The 24,767-nt window shown below is 35.6% G+C and overlaps 2 protein-coding genes across 6 annotated transcripts in view; both read right to left on the bottom strand.

Annotated features, from left to right (window-relative positions):
* The window catches only part of LOC124640733 (IDLSRF-like peptide), an 84,562-nt gene that overhangs the window by 36,549 nt on the left and 23,246 nt on the right, over positions 1 to 24,767 (bottom strand). The gene's annotated exons all lie outside the window — the stretch shown is intronic.
* LOC124640732 lies at positions 1,033 to 5,093 on the bottom strand. Of its 4 annotated transcripts, none has more exons than XR_006985586.1 (3): positions 3,746 to 5,093; positions 2,764 to 2,879; positions 1,033 to 1,550 (listed from the first exon to the last, which is right to left on the bottom strand). XR_006985586.1 is itself a non-coding variant. In XM_047178635.1 (2 exons), exons 1-2 carry the CDS (start codon positions 4,994 to 4,996, stop codon positions 1,431 to 1,433), a joined length of 1,371 nt encoding a protein of 456 aa, XP_047034591.1. In that variant the 5' UTR covers positions 4,997 to 5,093; the 3' UTR covers positions 1,033 to 1,430. The 4 variants fall into 4 exon arrangements, 2 of the variants coding, with proteins under 2 accessions (XP_047034591.1, XP_047034593.1); XR_006985587.1 differs by having other exon boundaries at positions 1,033 to 1,348; XM_047178635.1 differs by lacking the exon at positions 2,764 to 2,879.

The following is a 24,767-nucleotide window of genomic DNA, read 5'->3' as shown; positions in this document are numbered from 1 at the left end:
ATTCTGGACCGAGTACCGTAACTCAAACGTATGTTGAGGAAGTCTGAAATCACCAACCCGCATGGAGCAATGCGTAGTGATTAATGCTCAATCCTTCTCCGTGTGAGAGGAGGCCTGTGCCCAGCAGTGGGACGATAAAAAGGCCGCTCAACGAGGTTTCAAAAATTGATCTTTGCGATATACCTAGTAGTAAAAGAAAAGTTGTATAAATTAATCTCGTAATGGAATACTACAAAAAAAAAAACAACATTAATTTATACAAAAATAATTGGACACGGCAGCGAAACACTTAACCCTGCCCAGAAATAATTTCAATGCAAATTGGACAAACGAAAAATACTTCCAATTCTTTTTTCGCTCTCCCAGGTTGACTTAACAAAAAGTCCTTTTAATTTATATCTGAAAAATACACTTGAGAGCATAAAATCTGGATCAGTTTCGAATCTTTTAAATACACGCACATTTTGATTTATTGTGGCACATAACTGTATATTGTAAACAATTGATTTTATAATAATTAAATACCCTTATATTTTAAACATTAATTATTAAACCGGTTTAAATATATAGACTCAGTACAACTTATTGATGTACCTATGTATTATAAGAAGTTATATGGTAAATATTTTTATTTAAAGCAACGTTGACATTGGCAAAGAAAGTACAGACTTTTCATAAAAGCACTAATTTAAAGAAAAAAACGACCACCTTCTATATCATTTATTTAACAAAGATAATATTCACAGGACATATTTTTTATTTCTGCTGACCCAATTTGTGTCCCTCGAAGTGTATATTTTGCTTTGTGCTCTGTAATCTCACCCTTTATGGCTGTAACGACGATAGCTCAGCCGGTGGAGTAAATAATACTAGTGGACTGTATAACATGTAAATACGTATAATGACTTTAAATATAACAATATAGTACAGTCAACTTCAGGTCAGTGGTAACAGTTTTATAGGAAAATTGTGCTTATTACTATGGCGTTAAGGTGCATGACAGTTACCACTGATGTGCGGTCTACCGTACAATTAAGCAAATAAGAATTAAAGTAGTAAGAACGCGTGGGCGCGGCCGGTGCGCATAAGCAAGATTTGACCTCTGGACCCGGCGCATACGCGGCGAGCCGTTGTACCACGACGTCACAGTCACCCCCACTTGTCGTAGACGCAGTTGAAGCGAGTGGGACGACTCAACATACTCCCCCCGTTGAAGTGTCTTCAACAGCAGTGGCGACGGGTAACGGGCAAATTGTGTTGAACGCTCGCCGAATGACACCCTTACGTGTGCGGATGTCGGCGACTCGTGCAATGCCGTCTCTAGCAGGAAGCACCTTAACGATCCGTCCTAAAAGCCATAACAGAGGAGGTGAGCTTTTATCTCTAATGACGACAAGGGTTCCTTCTGTAAGTTCCCCTGACGATCTGAGCTATTTGGTTCGTTGTTGGAGCCACAAAATGTACTCAGGTGAGAAGCGTGGCCAAAAATGTTGCTTCAAACATTCGATGCGACGGAACCGCTGCAAGTTGTTTACGTTATCGTTCTGGACCTGTGGGTGAGGCAACAAGATGAGCGATCGTCCAATAAGGAAGTGGGCAGGCGTCAAGGGAATAAGGTCGGAAAGGTCATCGGAAAGTGGAGTTAAGGGCCTGGAATTTAAGATAGCTTCTACTTGAATTAAACATGTTACCATCTCTTCAAAAGTTAAATTCGTTAATACAAGGATGCGTCTGAGATGGTGTTTGGTTGACTTAACTGCGGACAATGCTAGACATGAGAAAATGTTGCTTGGCTTCCCCCTACGAGCAATAAAGCGGTTCATGGCAGCCAGAAAAGCCGGATAAAGGTTCAAGATGGACGGCCCTCGTGGCTAAACACACAAACACACATGTAAAGCACTTGATAAGTCCCTACGGTCAGCTATCATGATGGGTGAATGGTGACGAAGTGTTGTAAGAAGCAATTTCGGTAAAAGATGTAAAAGTCGTAGGTGATACATGTCAAATAAGAATTTACAAATAATATGTTTAGTTGCTTAAAGAATAGAGTTTAATATATTGAAATCATAAAAGGAATTGTTACAACTCCAACACGAAGGAAACGAACCCTGTTGGCAAAATCTTAATATAATGTGTAATGCACTATTCAACTCTTAAGATGTAAGTGGACCAGGACAAACTGTTTGTTTTTTAATTTTAATGTTAATGAAAAGTAAGTATGCGGTAAAACGTTGTATTTTATTAAATGTTGTAAATAATTTAGAAATGATGTTGTCGTTATGATTGAAGGTATGAAAAGAAGAAAAGAAGAAGTTACTGTTTCTGGTAGATTTTGAGTGGGTTGATGCGATTCAGGAAATTGAGGCCAAGTAGATGAATCCTTGAATAAAAATTGTGGTCCCGACCACCATAGCGAAGAAGAAAGCAGCTTATCTGCTCTGAGTCCACGCGAAGCGAGGTCTGCGGGGTTTTTTTGTGACGGAACGTAACGCCAAGTTCTACCCTCCGCAGTTTCCTGAATTTCAGAGACACGATGGCGAACGAAGGTCTTAAGTTGCGTGGGTGAGGCGGACAACCAACCCAAGACTATGGTGGAATCACACCAGAAATAGACGCCGTCAATATGTAGTGTAAGTGACTGACGTACTTTTATGTATAATCTCGAACCCAACAACGTAGCACAGAGTTCGAGTCGGGGGATGGTCGTTGATTTGACCGGCGCTAATTTGCTTTTAGCAGTAAGAAGGTGTACATGAACCTCACCACTAAGCGATACGCTGCGGACATGCAAACAAGCACCATACGCCCTTTCAGATGCGTCGGTGAACACATGCAACTGCATAGAAGATGATGATTCACACGTGATCCACCGATGTATCCTAAAATCATTTAAAAAAGGTAAGCTATTTTGAAAGCTGTCCCATGGATGCTGAATATGTTCGGGAACAGGCTCATCCCAGGAACACTTTACCAGCCACAGTTGCTGCATGATTATCTTGGCTTCCACAATGCAAGGAACGACCAAGCCAATAGAATCAAAGATCTGAGCAATGACAGACAAAATCTTACGTTTTGTGGCAATGTTACTGGAAGTTGCATTTGACATGGAGAAAGAAAAGGTATCTGATGAGCACCTCCAGTTCAGCCCTAATGTGTAGGGTAATGCTAAGCGGCGCTTAGCCATGTTATAGGAATCACCTAATATGTCAGGAGATTCCTTAAGTGGTATGCTAATTACGAAGCGTCCATCCGCATCACGGTAAGTGGACTTCAAAGATAATTCCTCACAAGAACGCTCTTCGCGCGTGAGTGTATGTTTTGCTGAAACTGAGTCTGGCTTAGAAAAACAATTTAAGTCTGCCTGCAAAGTATCAGCCAGCAAACATAAATGAGAAGAAGAATTTGATTTCTTGATGACTCCTGATAACAGCCATCCCAATTTGGACTCAAATAAAGTAGGCATGGATTTACCTAAGTCTATACGGCTAGTACCTAAAACGTTCCAAAAGACTTCAGCACCTACAAGAATATCTATAGAAGATGGAACGTAAAACTGAGGGTCAGCCAGGACTATATTGGTAGGTATATTTATATTGTGCACATCAATATATGTATTTGGTACACACGATGAAATTTTGGACACGACATAGCAATCAATATCGATGTCATATTCACTATTGACTGACTTTAATGAAATCGAACAACCTTGTGTACAATAAGAGGATTGATCATTAATGCCTGTTACCTTAGACTCGACTGTATAGGTGGAAATGTTAAGTTGACGAGCCAACTCCTGTGACATAAGGTTAGTCGTACTCCCGTTATCCAGCAGGATTCGTGCAGTATGAACGTTGCCTTCAGCATCCGACACATTCACCAGCGCTGTGGAAAGTAAGACAACTCGAGATGTAGAAAGGTGATTGATAGACGCTAAAGTACTAGTCGGTTGGTTAGGAACAACGGTATCGCGATCAAAGTGCAACAATGTATTGTGCTTCTCACGACAATACTTACAGTGACCCAATTTACATCTATAAATATTATGACCTGGTCGAAGACAATTTAAACATACATTGGAAGTTTGAGCTTTACTGATACGTGATTGTACAGGCAAGCTTTTGAATTTATCGCATTGAAAAATGAAGTGATCTTTTTGACACATTGGACATGATAAAGGACTGCGAGACGTTTCACTTGAACCCGAAGAATGTTTATATTGTTTAATATTGTTGACATGTACACCTTCGCCTTTAGTAAACAATGACTTGGATTCCTCAAGCGTTTCTAATAAATCAGCCCTGTTACGAATGAATTCAATAAATACAGCCAATGTTGGAGGTTCTGACAATGAGTTCCTGTGCTCCTCCCACTCTCGGTTTGTCACCTGGTCAAGTTTACATGTCATTATATAAATGATCAGTGTGTCCCAGTACTCAACAGGTTGACCCAGTGTAGATAATGCTCTTAAATTTTTATTTGTGGTGTCAACAATATGTCTTAGTGACTTACTTGATTCCTTTCTGATGGACTGCACATTAAAAAGTGATTGAACGTGGTTATTAACCAGCAACCTTTTATTATCGTACCTATCACAGAGCAACTTCCAGGCAGCGTCGTAGTTATCAGATCTAAAGTCAAGATTGTCAATAATTAAGGAAGCACTACCCTTTAAGGAGGCACGAAGATAATGTAATTTATTTATGTTATCTATGCTGTCGTTATCGTGTATTATAGAAATGAAAGTGTCTCTAAACTCTAACCAATCATGATAGTTGCCGGAAAACTTAGGAAGGTCAATTTTAGGCAAACGGATAGAATTATGTTTGTGTGTGTGCTTAGAACAAGAAACATCAACCTCGGCTATGGAGTTCCCTGAAGCTTGCTTGCGAGCATTGCTGATCAGCTGACGTGCTGCAGCCACCAAGCTGTAGTACTGCTTTTCGAACTCCTCACGCTCCGCATATTGCTCGCTAGGGTCGTCCACCATCTCTTCCATGTCGGCCTGTAACACGTCGTATTTATCATATAGATTTTCGATAGTATTAAGTCTATACTCAACCTCAACAATCTGAACTTCGCTCAACTGTTCACATGACTTAACAATGTTTAAGTATGAAGAGAATTGCGTAAGCTTTGCTTTAATTGAAGCACGTTTCCTCATAAGGCTTTTAATGTCAGACATTTTAAGAGAAGGCGATAGATTTTTGTAATAAAGCACTAAGGAAATATATTAACTAACAGCAAGTTAAACACTTCTCATAAAATAATAGCAACGAGTTGCAAGATAAAGTGCACGAGCAAAATTGTAGCAGAATGTGTATTGCTATTTAAAAATGCAAGGCGTTTGTGCACTGATAATCGCTGCGTAATGTTAACGTTATAAGATTATAATATTAGATTTTAGCTGAAACATAAAACGACACTGCAATTGATATGATTAAATTATAGTGAAATGAATGAATGAAGAGATGAAACAGTTGAAATAAATGGTAAAATGGGATGAAATATGATGAAATAATGTGGAGATGACTTGCAAAAATGTAACACCGTTCTTTAATTAAAATGAGGTAAAAAATGAATGTAATGTGGGATATGGATGATAATGAATGTGATTATGATGACGGAAAGATGATGAGATGATTAAATAAGGAATTGGATCGAGCTCACTGTTTTCCGGTGCAAACCACTGGTGATGACTGCGCCGAGGAGTATTCTGGTCAGATATCTCAATGCACGACGACAATCTGAACACGTGTATTTGCTGTCCGTTATGATGACGAATAATTAGTAGCCCAAATTCCGTTTCTTCTCGTGTCAGTTGGGTGACGTCAGCTAAGACGGCCGAAAAGTCTCAAGCCGTGCCGATATATCACGACGTAACAATGTTCACAGCGAAGAAACTTGATAATATTCACTGAGTCACTCGATGACGTGGTCGACGTTCACCAAAGTCCTTTGTCTTCTTTGTCCAGTTCAATTTTTCTTGGGAGAAGGACCATATGTAACGACGATAGCTCAGCCGGTGGAGTAAATAATACTAGTGGACTGTATAACATGTAAATACGTATAATGACTTTAAATATAACAATATAGTACAATTAAGCAAATAAGAATTAAAGTAGTAAGAACGCGTGGGCGCGGCCGGTGCGCATAAGCAAGATTTGACCTCTGGACCCGGCGCATACGCGGCGAGCCGTTGTACCACGACGTCACAGTCACCCCCACTTGTCGTAGACGCAGTTGAAGCGAGTGGGACGACTCAACAATGGCCGTTTCGGAAGAATTCTTCCGAAAATATTACAAAGAAACATCCCCTGAAACTTTTGAAGGAAATATAACAAAATTCTTCGCAAGAAATATTAGTTTTTTTTATTATATTTTCTCACTTTTGTACTTATTGGTTTTATTTTTGTGTGAGTTTGGTGATATGACCTTTGACCATTATATGTTTGTAGTGAATGATTTCGGTAGGTAGGTACTATACTCATCAATTTCATATACAAGATTCTTTATCTACTTATTTCTTTATTTGAACAATATTTTGTCTAGTGATTTAATTAATGTTTTAGAACATATTAATAAAATACATTCTTCTTTATTATTATTTTAATTATTGTTTGTTGTCTATCGTTACCACGCTGATATTACACAGACAAAGTTTGTGGGTCTGTGTACTAGTTTGATACATTTTCACGCCCGGCTAGACGGATTTTGAAGAAACTTGCCAATAACACAACAAACATTTAAATAAACTAGTACTAATCTAAGCATTCAAGCAAAATCGTGGGTGGAACCTCATAAAATATGAATCTCATTGACGAAACCACACCACAAAATGCACAAGTATACGCATAATACAGAAATCTTCAAATAAATCGCTGATCATCTCCAAATGTAATAAAAAGATGTTGATTATCCAAACAATACTACTTTTCGCAGTAAAACTTGATTGTAAGTAAAATATTCGCACTCTCTTTGCCTTGTCGTTATAGTCGTGTCTAGAATTACATTTATAAGGATATGTATGTACGACACTGACATACGTGACTTGCTCGTTGGCCTAGTTGTCGCAAGTGTGGCTGCTGAGCACGAGGTCTCGGGTTCGATTCCCGAGTCGGGCCGAAATCGCTTTGTGGGTTTTAGAAGACTTTCACAAAGCAGCCCGAAGCCTGGAAGTTGGTGATTGATTCACCCGTGCATCGGAGAGCACGTAAATGTCGGTCCTGCGCCTGATCTCTTTCCGGTCGTGTCGGATTGCCGTCCCATCGGGCTATGAGAGTGAAGGAATAGGGAGTGCACCTGTGTCTGCGCAAATGCTCGTGCACTATAATATGTCCTGCGCAGTTGGCTAATCTCCTTACATGAGAACAGCCGCCGTAGCCGATAATCGGCTAGGAGGACATCATCATCATCACGTGACTTGAAAGATATGGGACATGAAGCCACTTCTATATGTTGTATAAATATGAATTCTGAAAACATGGCTTTGGTAACTTGGAAATGCATAGGCTTGAAGCAGTTATTTCTATGGATTCACTTGTATATTAGTTTTAGTACTCAGAAAGCCCTTCTATTGTGAAAGCGCTGTTAGGTACTGAACAGAATTTTAAACAGGGTATACTAAGCAAAGGATCAATAAACTAATGAATCATGAAAAGCTATGTCTGTGTAAATAAATACAACAGCAAAAATCACACTATGTATTTTGTTAAAAAAATAAAGGGTTTTAACAAATACACGAACAAAAGACAGATTGATGCTATTAGGCCTTCCCATTTTCGCTAAGAAGTCATAAAAACTAACTCGCACTTTTGATTAAAAATCACGAGAAAACCTTTTCCTAAGATTAATGTTCTAACATATAAACATAATGGAGAGTTCAATTTACCTGAAAGGGATTTTACTGAACATATTTTCAGCTGACGGTCAAAATATTACACAAAAGAATTGTGAAAAAGCTTATGTCGAGCTTTAGAGTACCAACACACTACCAACTTTTAGCCGGCTGATAGTTAGTTTGGGTTCATGAATCAGTATGAAGATGAATGGTAGTACGCACATTACAAAGATCAGGTATTTAGCCGGTATCAGACCGACTGAAAACTATGATTGGAATGAGGATTTTCTTTAAAAAAAAATTGACAACCATCGGGTCAACTGTCGGTCCACTGTTTAGTCTACAGTCTGCGGGATCGCTTTGTAACAGGTACAAAGCTTTCGCGCCATTTAAATCATTCTAGAAAATTCGAACGTTAGAAAAATTGGTACTAGCGTTCCATTTTAAAAGTGCGATGAAATATTGTGGAGCGAATAGAAAGGGTAGTTGCTATATATTTGAAAGATTTGTTGGTGCAGTGGATTCAACACAGCTTAGCTATTGTTTACTGGGTTTTCTAACATGAGAAATATTTCATTCTATTTTTCCAGCAGTCTGTAAAAAAGAAATTCAGATTATTTTTAAAGTGGGAATTCGAATAAAACTTAATTCAATATTACTTTACTTTTCACTTTTAAGTCGTTTTGTGGTTTGAGCGAATTGACATGAAATGGTCATCAAATGGGTCTCAAATGGTTTATCCGGGTGCAGAAAAAATACTCAATCATTACGCAGGAGAAACCGCGGGACACAGCAAACGAAATAAAAATCTTTACTTTGATACAGTCATTATGAAGTTTAATTACACCTCTTACCAGTTAAAATGGGCGCCACTTAAAGTACCTATAGTCAAAATCCGAGAGTGGCCTAATGACATCATTAGTTTTTACGACTAATTTTCTTGCTATATGACATGCTCGTGGCTTTGTTCGCACTCTGCATTATAAAAGACTGTTAGTACTGAACATTTGAAGAGATGACAATTAGAAAAGTAATTGTTGTTTTAGTATGAAAGTGGGGTCATTTTTGCGGACTGTAAATGTAATGTGGAAATCATTTTTGTATGTAAAATGATAATTAAGTAATCTTAGGGATACAATCAGGGAATGTAAAAATATGTGTTGATTTTATTTGTTTGTTACTAAAGAAAAAAAATCCGTTTTTTATAATAATTATCTCTTTGTAAATCAATAGTTTATAAATATATAAGTTTTTTGTTGGTAATTTTAAGATTTACGATATTCAATTATTGCAAAGAATATAGTTATATTTCAATCACATAGGATAGTTATGTAAATAAAACAGATTAATATAACTTGTATAAATAACAACCAATTTATCTACTTCACAGAAGTAAGCCAAAATTGTTATCACCACATCATTTCACTAATTGAAACAGAAACCTATCTCAAATAGACTACAATTCGCAATATTACTAGTGTGACGTCATCAGACATACGTCATATGATCTAACCACGGTAATTAACACGTACCTAATTAGTATAGAGAATACATTAATATGTTGGTTAGTATTGAATAGTAATGTAGACTTATGGTAATGTGAGTGTTTTGGTGGTAGAAAGTCATTAAAGCAATGAATCAAAATCAAAGTCTTCTTAGGAAACCTCAATAGCTAAGTGCAGGGTTCCAAGGAGTTGGTATAATAGAGAAGAGAGAGAAAACTCCATATACACTCTTTTCAAAACAAAAATGTTTACAATATTTGACTTACACTATATGGGTTTACTCTGAGAAAATTATACTATGCAGATTGAAATTACATGGGTCCTGTTTAGACATACCGTATTTCCGCAGTATTCCTACTAATTACTGGTCTAGTGGTTAAAGCACCAGTCTCTCAGATACAAGTGTGTGGGTTCGATCCCAGGTCAGGCAAGTATCAATGCAACTTTCCTAAGTTATGTAAATGTGCTGCTTGGACGGACTCAGAAAAGGAGAAGATAAAAGAAATATATAACTGAAAAACACACTGAAAATAAACCTTATTGTAGGCAGCCATCCAAAAACAAAATACACGTAAACAAACAAACACAAATAGAAAATTCAAATGAAAACAGACATTAAACAGAACTGTCCCTCTGAGGGTAGTGACAACATCATAATGTAGCTTATCGTGACCTAATGACGTCATTAGTTCTATACAATGTTGGTAGGAGTATGTAGATGACAACCGTTAGTACCTACGCAGTTGTGTGTTGTTTGAACCAGATATACATAAGTGCTATTCGGCCTGCATCATCATCTGCATAGCCTTTTCACAATTTTGTTGGGGTCGGCTTAAACCAACACCATCCTGGCCGTTATAGCGGATAGGCTGGACTCTTGTTACGTCCAACACTGGGTCAGAGCCCATGCCATAAAATAGATTTAAGTTTTTTGTTTTATTTTAAAGTATGTTTTTATTGTATTTACTAACACTAGTTTTAAGTTTTTTCAAGTTACTAACATTCTATGGACTTGTGGGTCTGCAATAAAAAGTTTTTATTTTTATTTTTATTATATTTTTTTTAAAGTCTAACAGGATGCAGCTGTGTACCAGTGTTTTACAAGGAAAGACTGCGTATCTGACCTCCTTAACCCAGTTACCCGGGCAACCCGATACGGTAGGTATTGACAAGACTGGTTGTCAGATTCACTGGCTTCTGACTACACGTAACTGAACGACTGTCAAAGATGTTCTAATGACAGCCGGAACCTATGTATGTGCGTAGTAGTTAATAGTACGTATAGTTACTGGCGAGGAAAAGGGTTAACTTCGTACATATATCAAGCATTTGAATAGGCCACACAATTTTGACATACACATCTCTATGTAGGCTTTAGGCAATGCAGTCTTGCATTAATATTGCTACACTGTAGCATAATGTCAAAACGCCCACATTTAATATCTCCCAAAACACTACCCACTGTATTACGACCTTTAAAATTCCCAAATTTTCTCAGTAACAACAGATAACAATGTTCGTACACCCACGTGCATTAAAAACTACCACACGAACACTGCAGTAAACTCGATTTCATATGAAATGTCATTCGACTCTTAATCATTTTTATTTTTATTTAAAAGCAAAGTTTTTTGCTTGTTGGATACGAGAGTGCTTTTTAATGTTCATATTGGAGAGGAGATTTCATTATAAGAGTTTAAAATTGCTTTGCTAATGATGCAGGTCTGAAATCTTTTTTAAGATGAGGCATATAAAAATAGATTCACCGGTTTCACCTGCGTCTCATCCAAACGTCTTTGCGCACTCGGTTAATAAGTAGCCTGTCTTTTCTCAATTATTTTGAGTTAACTAATGTTGAGTTAAATATGATTTTGACAGTGTTTTGTAATATGCAAAGATAAACGCTAAACAGAGTCTTATTATTTAGTTAAGCACACATTCACCCATGTTTAAATATATGTTTTTGTAATAAAACTGTTTTTGTATTTATTTATTATTCATTTTCATTTATTTATTCTTGCACATATTTATTACATTTTTAAATATTAAAATACAAAAAAAATATATAAAAATAAAAAACATTATTATTTATTATTATTAAAACTGATTAGTGCTGTACTGAACTGAACTATTTCCAATTAATAAATACAGCCGAATATATAATAATTTACTTACAAATTAGTTTTCAAACAAATATAAGAGTGTGTGTGATTTATTACTTAATACAAACAATTGGTTTATTTCCATATATTTCAATTGATTGAAATAGTGGCCATTGTTTGGAATTGAAATTAATTGAAAATAAAATGTACGATATTTATTTTATTTCGATTGGTTATCGCTTTTGTTTGACGCTTTATGATCATTTTATTTGTACTGTTTTTAATTAGTTCTATGTACACATTTATGTGTTTATTGTTCTGACTAGATATAATCAATTGGTAGAGTATTTTTTATGTTCTATTCATAAGTGTGTATGAAATGGGAACCTAACAAAAACAGTAAAAAAATGATATCAGTATGCGATAAGTACATTTTTATTACCGCTCTCAATAACTCACAAACCGCGTAATAAACAGTATAAAATACAGGCTAACTAAACAGAACGTAAATTCTGAAATAAATGCTGTATTTTACCGTAATAACAGTAACACATCTGTTATCCACCGCACTTAGAGTATACTGCAAACTTTTAGTCGGCCGATATAGTTTGTTTGGGCTCATAATTAGTATGAAGATGAACGGTAGTAAGTACATTACAAAGATCAGGCATTTAGCCGGTATCAGATTGACTGAAAACTTTTAGGGTCGGTTCATATCTGACGGAAAATGCGTCGAGCGTATCGTAAATGTATGATTGACGTACTAACGCATCATCGGTTAGGTGTGAATGATTGAATGTTTTATCGTATATTTGTCTGTTTTGGCGTTACGCGACCGAAAATACGCGACGTATGTTCCGTCAGATATGAAGCTACCCTTATTGGAATAAAATTTTTCTGTACAAAAACTGTCGGCTGACTGTTTAGTCTATAAAGTGCTCTTAATAAAAACACCGCTACGCCGTAGCACTTTGCTACGAAGCACACAAATATTTGCTACGGTGCTACGGTGCTACGAGACTCCAAGGTGCTTGTATAAATTAATATTCCCAAGACCACGTTGAGTTTACTTTAATAATACAGACATTATATTAATTATATTTCAAGTAATTAATTTATTTGCCAGACTAGTTTAGGGCATTTAATATAATAGTTGAAATAGGTCTAAATTCTATGGAATGAAAGATCAACAATATCTCAAGTGGTAATTTTCCCACGGTTTCCAAGAAAATTGTTTTACAAATAAATCTTATTATGAGCTTTTAAATGAGTCTCACTTAAAATAACTAATAATGAGATTTCAATGGTTTTTAAAGAACTCGTTTTTGAAGATGGAATAAATAATATTTTTTTAGTAGAAAAAAAACGTATCTCTCAATAGACTCTAGACTATTAAATGTTAAGACTCTAGACTATTAAATGTTAAAAAGTAAATGGAAACTAGAACGATCACAAGGTCGAATAAGGTTTAACGAAGACTTTTTCAATAAAAATAAATATTTATTGATATCAAAAGAATTTTTCTTTTTGATTTACTCTCGTAATTAGGTACAGACTAATAAAATGCCGAATAAATAATTATTAGCGTGTGGTTTAAAATTATTGCCAAAGTATTTTTTTTACTTCACTGTAGGTACATTTTCATGGCCGAGTTAATTCGCATAGTTTTAAATTAGGATACAGAAGTTTTTCGTTATTTGACAAAATAATATAGTAATTGAATGTCCAGTTTTTGAGATATACATTTGCCTAGCTTCCCTAACTATGTTGAGGCTAGCATCCACTCTTAACCAGATGCAGTTGAGTACCAGGGTCTCATGTGTGCGCATGGCTTTCTAACCTCCTCAGCCCAGTAATCCGGGTAACCTAATATCCTTGGTAAGAGTAGTTATCAGACTTTCCTGCTTCTTACTTCTGCAAAAGATATTCAAAAGACAGCCAATTTAACGGATCCACCGACACACACATAGTTTAAAATATGCTGCTTATATTCAAAATCTTAATATTCTCCAGAGATACTTGCACAAGTTTATTCAAGGATTCATACCGTGCTAAGTATATTATTATCCTCAAAGGAATACTTGATGATAACCCGGCGAATATGAGCACGAAACCTTCAGGAACTTTCGGGAAGACAATAAAACTATTGCGAGTGAAACTTTACTAGGAAACTGACGTTTATTCGGGAATATGAATTCTCATTTGAATATTCTGAAAGTTCATTTGTGTGTGAAAGGGGAAATGAAAGGAGTGTGTTTTTTGCTGACATTTGAAAAATACTGAACGAATATTGAAATATTTTTATCCTCTGTTTGTTCTTTAGTAGGTATATGTATATATGTATTTGTAACAGTACAATGAATGTGTTAAAAAAACAGACACATTCAATTTTACTATAGTTTTGTGATTTTGCGATTGGAAATTGAATTTTATCATTAGCTTCATATAAATGTCACATTCTCTAATCTAAAACCAGTAAATCAGTTACCATTTATTCATAAACCACAAAATTCAGCTCATTTCTAACCACAAAACTCAACAGCAATTCATTAAACTCCGAACTAAACAGTTCCAATTTAATATTGCAAAACTCAAAAACACACAGTTTATAAATCTGTATTGTAATTACTTCGCACTAATTACTATGTACAAACTACTTAGAAAGCGTTGGTAGTAACTCTAACTCATTAGCTTGAAGGCGCGAAGCTTTTACGAGTTACGACTCGCTGAGATTATGTCGGTTAGAACAAAGGCTGTATTTTGGATATTAAAATTTTATGGAGTTGAAAATTTCTTGTGTAAAATGTCGACCTAAAAAGATGATTAAGTTGACTGGGAGTGGGGCTGCGGGGCTGTGCGAAAGAGTTGACTCATTCCTGGTCAAAAATTTATTGAAAGATCACTACAATTGACTAAAGCGTTACTTTCTCCTGTTAAGTTCACTGTAAAATTATTCATCGAATTATTCCATTTCCATGGGATTTGGGAACTACTTAAAAAATACCCACCTAATAGACTCATGAAAAAAATCTACTAAATAACATTTTACCTACATTTAATACCTACATCTTTTACCTTCCAAATAAAAGGTACACCCTAACTAGTTTGAAAACAGCACAAATTGCCTTATAAAGTAATACACGTGCTAGTTGTAGGTCAAAGGCAAACTCTAGAACAGTTAGATGTAATGGATACCAAGCGAGTTTTCAGTCGCGTGGGGGCTGAAAACTAAGATCGTCCTCGCATTTCGAAATGGAGTGGATGGATACTTAAAATATTTTTTATAAAAACTTTGCAAATGCAAAATTCAAAGGTTGTAGTTTAATATTCAAGCATTATGGTCTTACTACAAAAAAAGTTAAATAAGCGTTCGACACGTGTTCAAGGAAAATTCTTAGTGTAGTTTTTTCTTAAACACGTGGCGCGGTCTGTTTAACATTTTTCTCATAATAAAATACTATAATGGTTTTATAGTATTTTCAAGAGGTATCGGGTTGAATGGTTAGTGGGTATAGAAGGTCAGACAGGCACACGTTCCATACAAAACACTGGTAATCAGTTGCATCCGCTTAGATTCAGCTTCAGCATTCTATGGTATTAATACAGATTATCGAACAAAGCTTGGAATTCGTTGCTTCATTAATATTCTATCGGGCTTTAGGGATGTCCTGTTTACGTTCCGCAGAGGATTTAACGTCATTAGCTTTCAGGGTTCGTTGTGTAGTGTTGGGAAAACTTTATCGATAAAATGTATTTGTGTCAATTTTAAATGACATGTATTGTGCAATACCATACAAATTCGTTTTATCATTTTTCGAATATAAATTACAGTTGAGTAACTTTGGAGTTGTAAGATATAAGAGATTGTACCTTCTTAAATATAAAATACGTGGGATCCATTCGTAACCATTAAGAGATATAATAAGAAAGGATAATGAAAAAAAAATAGTCTGAAGTAATAATAAATGATTAAAGTATTAAATATGCAAAACGTAAAGAGTTTTCTAATTGGTCCCTTTTGATCCCAGAAATATAGAATTACCAGAAGTTATATAAAACCTTTCGACAAAACCTTTTGCTTAAATATAATTTGCCATTTGTTTCATCTTTTATCGCTTATTTTCAGCGGAAGGGATATCTAATTTCAGACTTTAATTGGCTTTATTAACAAATATGGAAATTGTTTAAAAATGATTTTTTTTTTAGATTTTGTTGTTTGTTAGAGTTATATCTTATGTTTGTTCTCTCCGGTCGTGTCGGATTGCCGTCTCATCGCACTATGAGAGTGAAGGAATAGCGAGTGCACCTGTGTCGAAGCAAATGCTTGTGTGCTAAACCTCTAATATGTCTTACGCAGTTGGGTTCTCTCCTTATATGAGAAGAGTCGCCGTGATCGATAATTGGCTAGAAGGACATCATCATAATCATCTTATGTTCAGAATATTTTTGATAACGAGAGCTCATACATTTCATTGCAAAAATAGTTAAAGTTTTAAATTCAGAATCTGCATCACAGCCATTTTACGCTGCAGATTTTAACGAACTCACATCTTAGTTTTCGCCTCAGTTTTACGTATTTCGAACCTGAAAACCGTAGCTATAAAACCTGAAATTTTCTCCAGCAAAATTCTGAACTTTATTAATTTCTAACCCTGGTATTAACTAGGCTCACACGAAAGTCTAACCGCATTGCAGATACAAAAGAAAGAAAGAATAAACTAAGTTATAACAAAAGTTTTTAAGTCAGAACTTAATCGTCGGAGTTAGTGCGAATGCCAGACGAGAGAAGTTTTGTAAATACGTAGGCTTTTTACTATAGGTATAGAAAGATAGACTAATATAAATGTGTTTGTAAATATGTGTGTTTGTTACGCTTTGTGACGCTTAAAATGCTATATGGAATAATTGGCAGTGATATAACTTATATATTAAACTTACATATATTGGTAGGTCACTTTTGAAATGACTTGGAAACCACTGACAGAAGGTAGTTATTTATAAATATGTTGTGCGTTTTTGTGTGTCTGTAATGAAGTGAATGCTATTTTTGATTACCTAATTTTGCAAGAACTGATTAAGTTAACTTTGAAACATATTAGTAACTACAGCAATATTCAATAAAGCAACAATAAGTATACACTGTTGTATCGAAACCTCAGCACGTAAGTACATGAAAATTGACTTCACAAACTGAGGCACAAAAGTTTTATAACTTCAGTATATGTTACGAGGTTTGTTTCCACTTTTATTTCGCAGTTTTCTTAACAGTTTACTAAACGGTTTGTGTTTGTACCTCTTTTATAAACGTTTCTGCGCAGCTAGATAATGTGTGGGTGAGAAATAAAATAAAGAAAATAGATTTCAAATACACAAAATAGTGGAAAATAAATCTTTGCCATACTTTAGAGAAGGGTTACTACCTGCTACTACTACGTCGGTTAACACCTTAGACACAATATAGGGATTAAAATTAGAAGTCCTCCGCTTGATTTTACCCATAATTTAAAGCATGTGAAATTGTCTAACGAATTTGCTTAAAGACGTGCCATGGAACACGGCATCAACCACTGAATAAACTTTTGATGTATTGTAAGTCCCCAAATACCCAACTTTTTTGTTAAATACAAATTCAAAAACAACCTATTGACCACGTACGTCTACTCCCAAACTATTATAAAAAAAAATAAGCCTATCAAAACGTCAATCCTTCATTCGGTTCAAGTCTAAACCTTTACAAATACATACATACACGTTATCTAAGCTAACCCTGCTTTACATTACAATAAGCCACAATGGGTTACCTACAACACATCTAGGATTATGCTAGGTTAACCCTTTGTGCTCTGAAGGGCGGGACAGAGCTTTGTCAAGAATAGAACCCGTTGGTATATGATTATGTTGAAGATTGTTGTTGAATAGAAGTATTTTAGAGACGTTTAAAGCGTAATAGATTCATTAATTTTGATGAGTTAAGCTTTAATTGCTTTGTTTTCAAAAGTTTGATGGTATTATCTACTTTTAAAGGTTTTTGTTGATGTATTTTAAAAGCAAATACATATTATGTTAATACATGGTTTAATCCCTTTGTTTTCAAGAGTCTGATTATAACACTTTTCAAATGGTTTTTGTTGTTGCTCTGTTACTGTAACTGTTACAGCCTTTTATCGTCCCACTGCTGGGCTCAGGCCACCTCTCACACGGAGAAGGCTGTTGCTCTATTTGAAAGCAAATGAGTACCTACTCTGACTTGAGTTTAATTTGATATTACTAATTCAAGTTCATATTAAGTTCCTTTTAACATGACTAGATTAGCAGACATAGATATTATATTCTAACTACAGAATCTTAATACATACATACAAAAACTATGCGCTCTGTCAAGCGCTCTCGAGAGCTCACTCATACAGAGACAATATAGGTACATAAGTATATATTTACACAAACAAATATGATTCCTAATGATTCCTAATATTATAAATGCGAAAGTAACTCTGTCTGTCTTTCTGTCTGTCTGTCTGTCTTTTCTTCACGCCTAAACTACTGAACCGATTTGTGTGAAATTTGGTACAGACATAGTTTGAAACTTGAGAAAGGACATAGGATAGTTTTTATTACAAAAAAAAAAAAAATATTCCGGACATATAGCGCCATCTATTGGTCAAATCAAAAATCTGCTGGTAGTCACTATTCCACGCGAACGAAGTTGCGGGCAAAACCTAGTAAGTATATATTTACACAGACAAATATGATTCATCCGCTTTCATGAGATAGAACATCTGTTTAGTTACCCGACTCGTGAAAAGGTTAACGAAGTCAGAAAGCACTCAGTCATACCATTTCACGGTGAATGAATGCATTATGCATGATGAGTGCATTAGTGACGTTTGAATGCAGGGGGACGAATGCAGCTCGAAGTGAGGGCTCTCGGTACGGTAAAGATGTTGATAATATGTCAAGTGAAGATTAGTTTATGAAGGCAATGGTATCTGTCTCTAATATAGAAGTTATTAAGAGGAGTATTTGAATAGAAGAATTTACATAATATATGAATACATACATAATATAGAAGAATTTACATAATATATGCTGAAATAATTTAAAATCTACAGAAAGTGACTCACAAATGTATGAAAGTGTGTGAAAAAAATCTAATCTAATCTATTCGAAGTCATTAAAGAGAGATCAGGATTATAGGTATACTTGCTTAATCTTCTATACATATAATAAATCTGTAGAAAAGTAATTTTTGTACATTGAAGAAATTGCCAAAAAAAATAGCCAGTATGTTAAAGGATAACTAACAGAACCCATTTCCATCATTTTTGTCATTTTTGTCTGTTTGTCTGTTTGTCTGTTTATCTGTTTGTTTGTTCGCGATTCACGTAAAATCTACGAATTCAATGCAGACAATGCTTACATACAAAAATTCTACGTAACTTGGGGTATTACTTAGTTTTTGTTTCATCGAAATCGATTCACTCTATCAAAAGATATGATTAATTTTGTGAATTCAAGATGTAAAATATTACGACACGCAATCTGTTTGTCAAAACTGTACATTTGAATGTTGTACTTATATTAGTTGTTCGGCCTATTATTAATCTTTACACAGAAAATCAAACCTTTATAAGTAACTTCGGAAGAAAAAAAAATATAAAAATTTTGTTTAGCCAAGGTTAAAGTAGCTCCATCTGTGGTAAAAATACATCAAATTTGTCAAAGGAGCGAGGTGGTAAATGACAATTAATTACCATACATTCTTTATTATTATTTCAACAGATGGAGTTGTGTATTTTCCGTAATTCACCATATTTTAACACGTAGTGTAATTTTTCGATAGACATTTCAATAGTGTTTGTCAGTTTGCCGTGCCACATCAAAATCCAACTATAATTATGATTACCTTGATGAAAGGAAAATTAATAGTTCTCAGCCAAATTTAAAACGGTGCCATCTAAATTATTTTTTGAACATTATGTCAAAAATGATGACTTTAGTGGAACAATTAATTATCATTTAAAGTTACAGATGGAGTTCATATCAGGATTTTTTTATAAACATAGTTTAGCTTATCTTCCACTAATGGAAGATAAGCTAAACTAAATAATGTGGTGGCCTTAAAACAAATTACTTTGAGTGAGTAGTATTAAGTAGACCTTAATTATTTTTTCTGATGCAAAATATGTGAACTTAATCCTAGAAGAAAGGAAGATCTATCTCTCGCAAGCGCTGCTAAGCGTGAGGTAGGTAATGTAGGCTTCTGTAGCTTTAAAAACAAGCCCAGATACAAAGAGCAGATAAGAAATGGGAGCTTTCTCGATTTAATACCATACACACGTAAAATGCTTTATGCGTCTGGAAACGTAGAAATTACGCGTCGCATACCAGAGACATGCTTACTTTCAACTTCTGATCGCAAATACACTGTTCACGATTACGAACAGTCTCACTAAGACCCGAGCCAAGTCTAAAAAGACACCTTTTATATAAAACTACGTTTGATGTCATTCAATTACAAAGACAGAATTGTTCTCTGTTGCAAATCCTATCCACCTATAACCTATCCTAATCCAGCATGCATTGCAGGTGTGCATTGCACAAAAACCAATGGTATCCTATTAGAGAAGTCAAAAGAGTCGGCCTGCCAACGTCAGCTTTTGCGCTAAGCAAGTGTTCTTAATAGTACCATCAGAATTACATTCATCGTTGAATGAGGTGAATACATTTTCAGAAACCATAATAACAGTAGGAGCCAAAGCGTATGATAGCTTCATAGAGCTCTGATTGGCCCCAGGTGACCAACTCAGGTCTGATTTGTTGGTTCATCAGATCTTTGAAAGTGTTTCGGTGGATACTTACTGTCGTCCTGTTTACGTGTGACACAAAATATGGTATATAAACGTCCTCCGCAAGAGCGAAATTTTCCCGGTGTGTGGTAGTGACGCACAGTATACAACACTGCTGTTTCTTTTGATTTGCTGGCTCCACCAAGAAATGACAAATTGCGAGCGTACATTTTGAAAATCTTGGCAAAACTGCAGGTTTCAAGTACGAACACATGAAGTGGACTCTCACAGATACGTACATTTTGCCTATTCGTGAACTAATGCAAACATTTCGGTGGAGTCCCTCCCGGTTTAGACCTAACCCCACATTAGGCGTGCGCGATCCTCGAGCGTGTGAGTAGCGCGTGCGTCGCGAGCACGCTGCGTGAGCGTCGCGTTTTGCTGCCCTGCGGCATTTGCAGCGCGCTCGACTTGACGTTTAACTGCTAAGGCGTTTAGCGGGCGGCGGGGATAGCGGGCGAAGGGGTAAGAACGCAACTCGAGCGCCGCGTGCTCGCCGCGAGCGCGTCGCTTGCACTCTTCACACATGCCGCAGGGCAGCAAAACGCGACGTTCACGCAGCGCGCTCGCGACGCCCGCGCTACTCACACGCCCGAGGATCGCGCACGCCTAATGTGGGGTCAGCCTTACCATAGTGAGTAAGTGCACAGAAAATCCCCAATTCATGCAAGTCATACAAGTGTTTCTCCCCAGTAGTGAAACTATCCTACCCTATGCGCCTGCTGATGATGATGACTCATTTTATCATCCATCCAGCTATTCCCCAACTATGTTGGTGTTGGGCTTCCAGTCACCGAAGTGTTTGAGTACCAATATTTTGCTTGGAGCGACTACCTATCTACCTATCTTCAATCCAATCAACTACACAAGACGACTGACAGACTTTCTGGCTTCTGATTAGTCGCAGCAGCTGCAGAAAATGTACAAATGACAGCTTTGTCAGACTCAAAGCATATAGACATAGATTATAGCTATTTCCTGTGAAAATTACTTACGCACCATACGTAATAATTTTCCAAATTGGCTGACTAGATCCAGAGATTTCCACAACGTCACAAACTTTACTTCTTTTGTTTAGATAAATGGTCACATCCACAACACAACCTTGGTCATTGAATCTATGCGACTGCGAAGTGGTAATCCTAATTATACTATCACGTGAAAGAATGCACCTACGGGATAAGTAGTATTTTGACTATTCTATATTGCCCACGCAGACGAAGTTGCGGGCAACAGCTATTATAATATAATATAAGATTCAGCTAAAAATTAACTTCCAATTTTCTGATACCGTTGATAAAATTAGCTATAAACGAGGAAAATCTTTTCTAGCGAAAAAAAAATCTACAAAAAGCGTTTCAGGCAAAGTTTATACAAAAATCGTTAACATAAGTATGTACTCAGAACAGCTAAGGTTAGGTTAACCAAAGCGTCGGCCCTTAGGCTACAAACTTATATTACTTATTCCATTTAGTACTTTTAACAAGAAGATCAAAGTTACGAGCTAACTTAAAAGGTATAACTTGTTCAGTAGTTTAAAAAGAACTCGAGAGGTTAAGAAGTAGGTTTCCTTGAAGTGGTTATTAAAATTTAATTGGGTACTGGTTTCGATAGTATCTAGACGTGAATTTTATATTGTAAAGGTGAAAGTTTGTAATAAGGATAAAAATTCATATGTGTCCATGTAATAATGTAAAGATGACCTGTTAAAATATAACCTATTGGTGTACGATATGTTGAAGGTTATTGTTGATTAGAAGTATTTTAGAGATGTTTAAAGTACAATAGATTAATTAATACGTGTGGTTATAAATGATCTCTTTGTTTTCAATAGTCTGATGATAATACCTACTTTTACAGGTATTTGTTGATGTATTTTAAATGCAAACACATACGTGGCTTTAATCTCTTTGTTTGCAAGAGGCTGACACTTAAAAGGTTTATGTTGCTGCTTATATACATATCAGAATAGCTTACAGTGCAAGGTTACTATTATCATTGTGCGGGAAGTAGTCCACTAAGACACGAGCGAAACAGTGGATGAAAGAATTATTAAATCATGACTAGAATTTTATTCAGGCAGAAGAGTAATCATGAAGCGTATTTATATTGAATACGCAACAATACATAAACATCAAAGTTTCAAATAAAACGTACATTAAATCAGTACCTACTAATTAACAATTCTACGAGCGTCGGACCTAGCTAAACAAAGCCATCGTTACGCATCTTAGAGCATTAAACCAACCGGAGCTGCCTTCTCTGTGAGCATGGACGAATAGATGTTTGCTTCTGTTTTAAACAAAACTACTTGTACCTATCCTACTTATATTATAAATGTGAAAGTTTGTGAGAATGTATGGATGTATGTTTGTTATTCAATGACGCAAAAACGGCTGGACCGATTTGATTGAAATTTGGTGTGTAGATAGGTGATACCCTGGTTTAACACATAGGCTACTTTTTATCAACACACCACGAGGGCGAAGCCGCTGGCGGAAGATAGTACTTTATACGTAAGTAGTTAAAGTCCTGATTGTTTAAGTTTACAAACCACGAAAGTTTAAAAACCTTTAAAAACTTCTTCATGAATGGATATAGGTTACTTTTTATCTGTATGTTGGAAGTAGCCTCGGGAAGCGGTTGAAACCGGACTCTAATGACAATTACGCCTGCCTTTGACGTTTCTCCAGTTGGTTCAATTATCCAAGTTACGGACCGTGTCAGTACACAGCTAGCTAAAATCAATACACGTGCTGTGTCCACTCTGGACTCTGACTCGTTTAATTGGTGTAGGCCATGTGTGACCGAATAATTAATCGATACTTTTTATATAGGTATCGATTATTTTTGGTGGAATATTGAAGGTCGGGTGGATTATGATAGGGATGTAATGGTGCTTATAAGATCTAATTCATACTAAGTAAGCAATATTAAGTAAATTACTCGTTTGTATTAGATTTTTGTACCTTCTGATGTCGGCTTCGCAAACGCAGCTGCTTTCAAATAGTAATTTCTATCCTGTTCATGCGACAGAAATTTTGAAAATGTCATAAGCACAGTCGCATTGTGTTGTTATGGCATTGCATTTGAAACATTACCCAAAATTCATTTTGATTTGAAACATAACTGTGTCTAGAAAAATGAAATCTACTAATCACATTAGACAAATAAAATCAACTCTGTTGAAAATTAGTCCCACTTACCAAGCAAAAAAAACTTATTTATCGAATTGAAATCATACTTACCGGATAAGAATCTCATAAATTGTATATCATCGTAACATCATCACATAAATTACACTCCTTATCGATAAAATTCAATCGATATATCGTTACCATCCCTAGCGTAGGTTGTTAGCACTGGCTATTCGACCGTTATGGTCAATTCGCTTTGGTGTGTCAAATGGGCAGTGGTGCGAGATCTTCTGGCGGGCGGGTCCATTCTGTGTCCGGAGTCCATACCTGGAGCTGCTATTTTGATTGGTTAATTAAAAAGGTTTGACATTTTGAGCAAAGACAGGATTTTGGGTAATTCATATTCATATAGGTAAAAGTATTTGATCCGAAATGGTTGGATTCCAGTTATTCTATGTAAACAAAATACTTTTTGATTTTGCGAGCCCTTGCCTACACTAAGTAATTTTATATTTATTTAAAAAAACTCGATATTGTTCATATACTTACATGAAAAAAAAAACAAAATAAACAATTAAGTAATTGCAAAAATGTGTACATGTTCTAATTTCATCTTCTGTGAGTAGTCCGTTGGGAAAAACAGGAGTTTTATATTTTTATAAAAGCCTAAGAAGGCGATAATATTAGAATTTAAAATGTCTCGTTTACTGAGTAACTGCCCCTCACGGGTTAGGCACGTTACTATTAGCCAAGATGAAAAGACCTAAAAAATAAATTGAATATTTAAATTGGGCATCGTCTTATTTATTTTGGAAATACTGTAGACGATATTTTAAGAGAGACTTAAATATGATTTACTCCTACATTCCTCTGTGTACATTAGGTAGGTATAAAAGTGATTTTTATGAAAAACATTATTTAATTAAATAAAAAAAAAATTCAAAAACAAAAGAATTTTCAACATAATAAGACTTAAAATATACAGGTACCTACCTAACAATTTTTAGCTGAGGTGTAAAAAGCGTATTTGCACGTTCTTTTTTTATACATAAAGGCATATATGAACGTTTCTGAAGGTCATAAAAATATTGATGTGTACATAAAATTATATTTTAGTATGTTATTTTATTTTTTGCTACGAAGCGTTTGTGCAGAAAGAAATAAAGACTAGGCTACGTTAGGTAATGATATATCTTTTATGTTTTAGAAGGTTATTGACTTTACATGTGCTTTAAAAGGCAAAGGACAACCTTTTACTGTTCTTAAAGTAACTGTTGGCATAGTATGGTCGTGGCAGTTTGGAAAACCGACTTAATAAAGACAGAGAAAACGCGATACTT

The sequence above is a fragment of the Helicoverpa zea genome, chromosome 21 (assembly GCF_022581195.2).
Source record: "Helicoverpa zea isolate HzStark_Cry1AcR chromosome 21, ilHelZeax1.1, whole genome shotgun sequence".
Lineage (NCBI taxonomy): Eukaryota > Metazoa > Arthropoda > Insecta > Lepidoptera > Noctuidae > Helicoverpa > Helicoverpa zea.
This window is presented reverse-complemented; position numbering and strand designations above follow the sequence as displayed.

Coding starts and splice junctions, on each gene's coding strand:
- LOC124640732 (XM_047178635.1), bottom strand. CDS start 4,996: ATGGAAGAGATGGTGGACGACCCTAGCGAGCAATATGCGGAGCGTGAG. Junction 1,551..3,745: donor CCTATACAGTCGAGTCTAAG/GTAACAGGCATT, acceptor CCTCACCCACAG/GTCCAGAACGATAACGTAAA.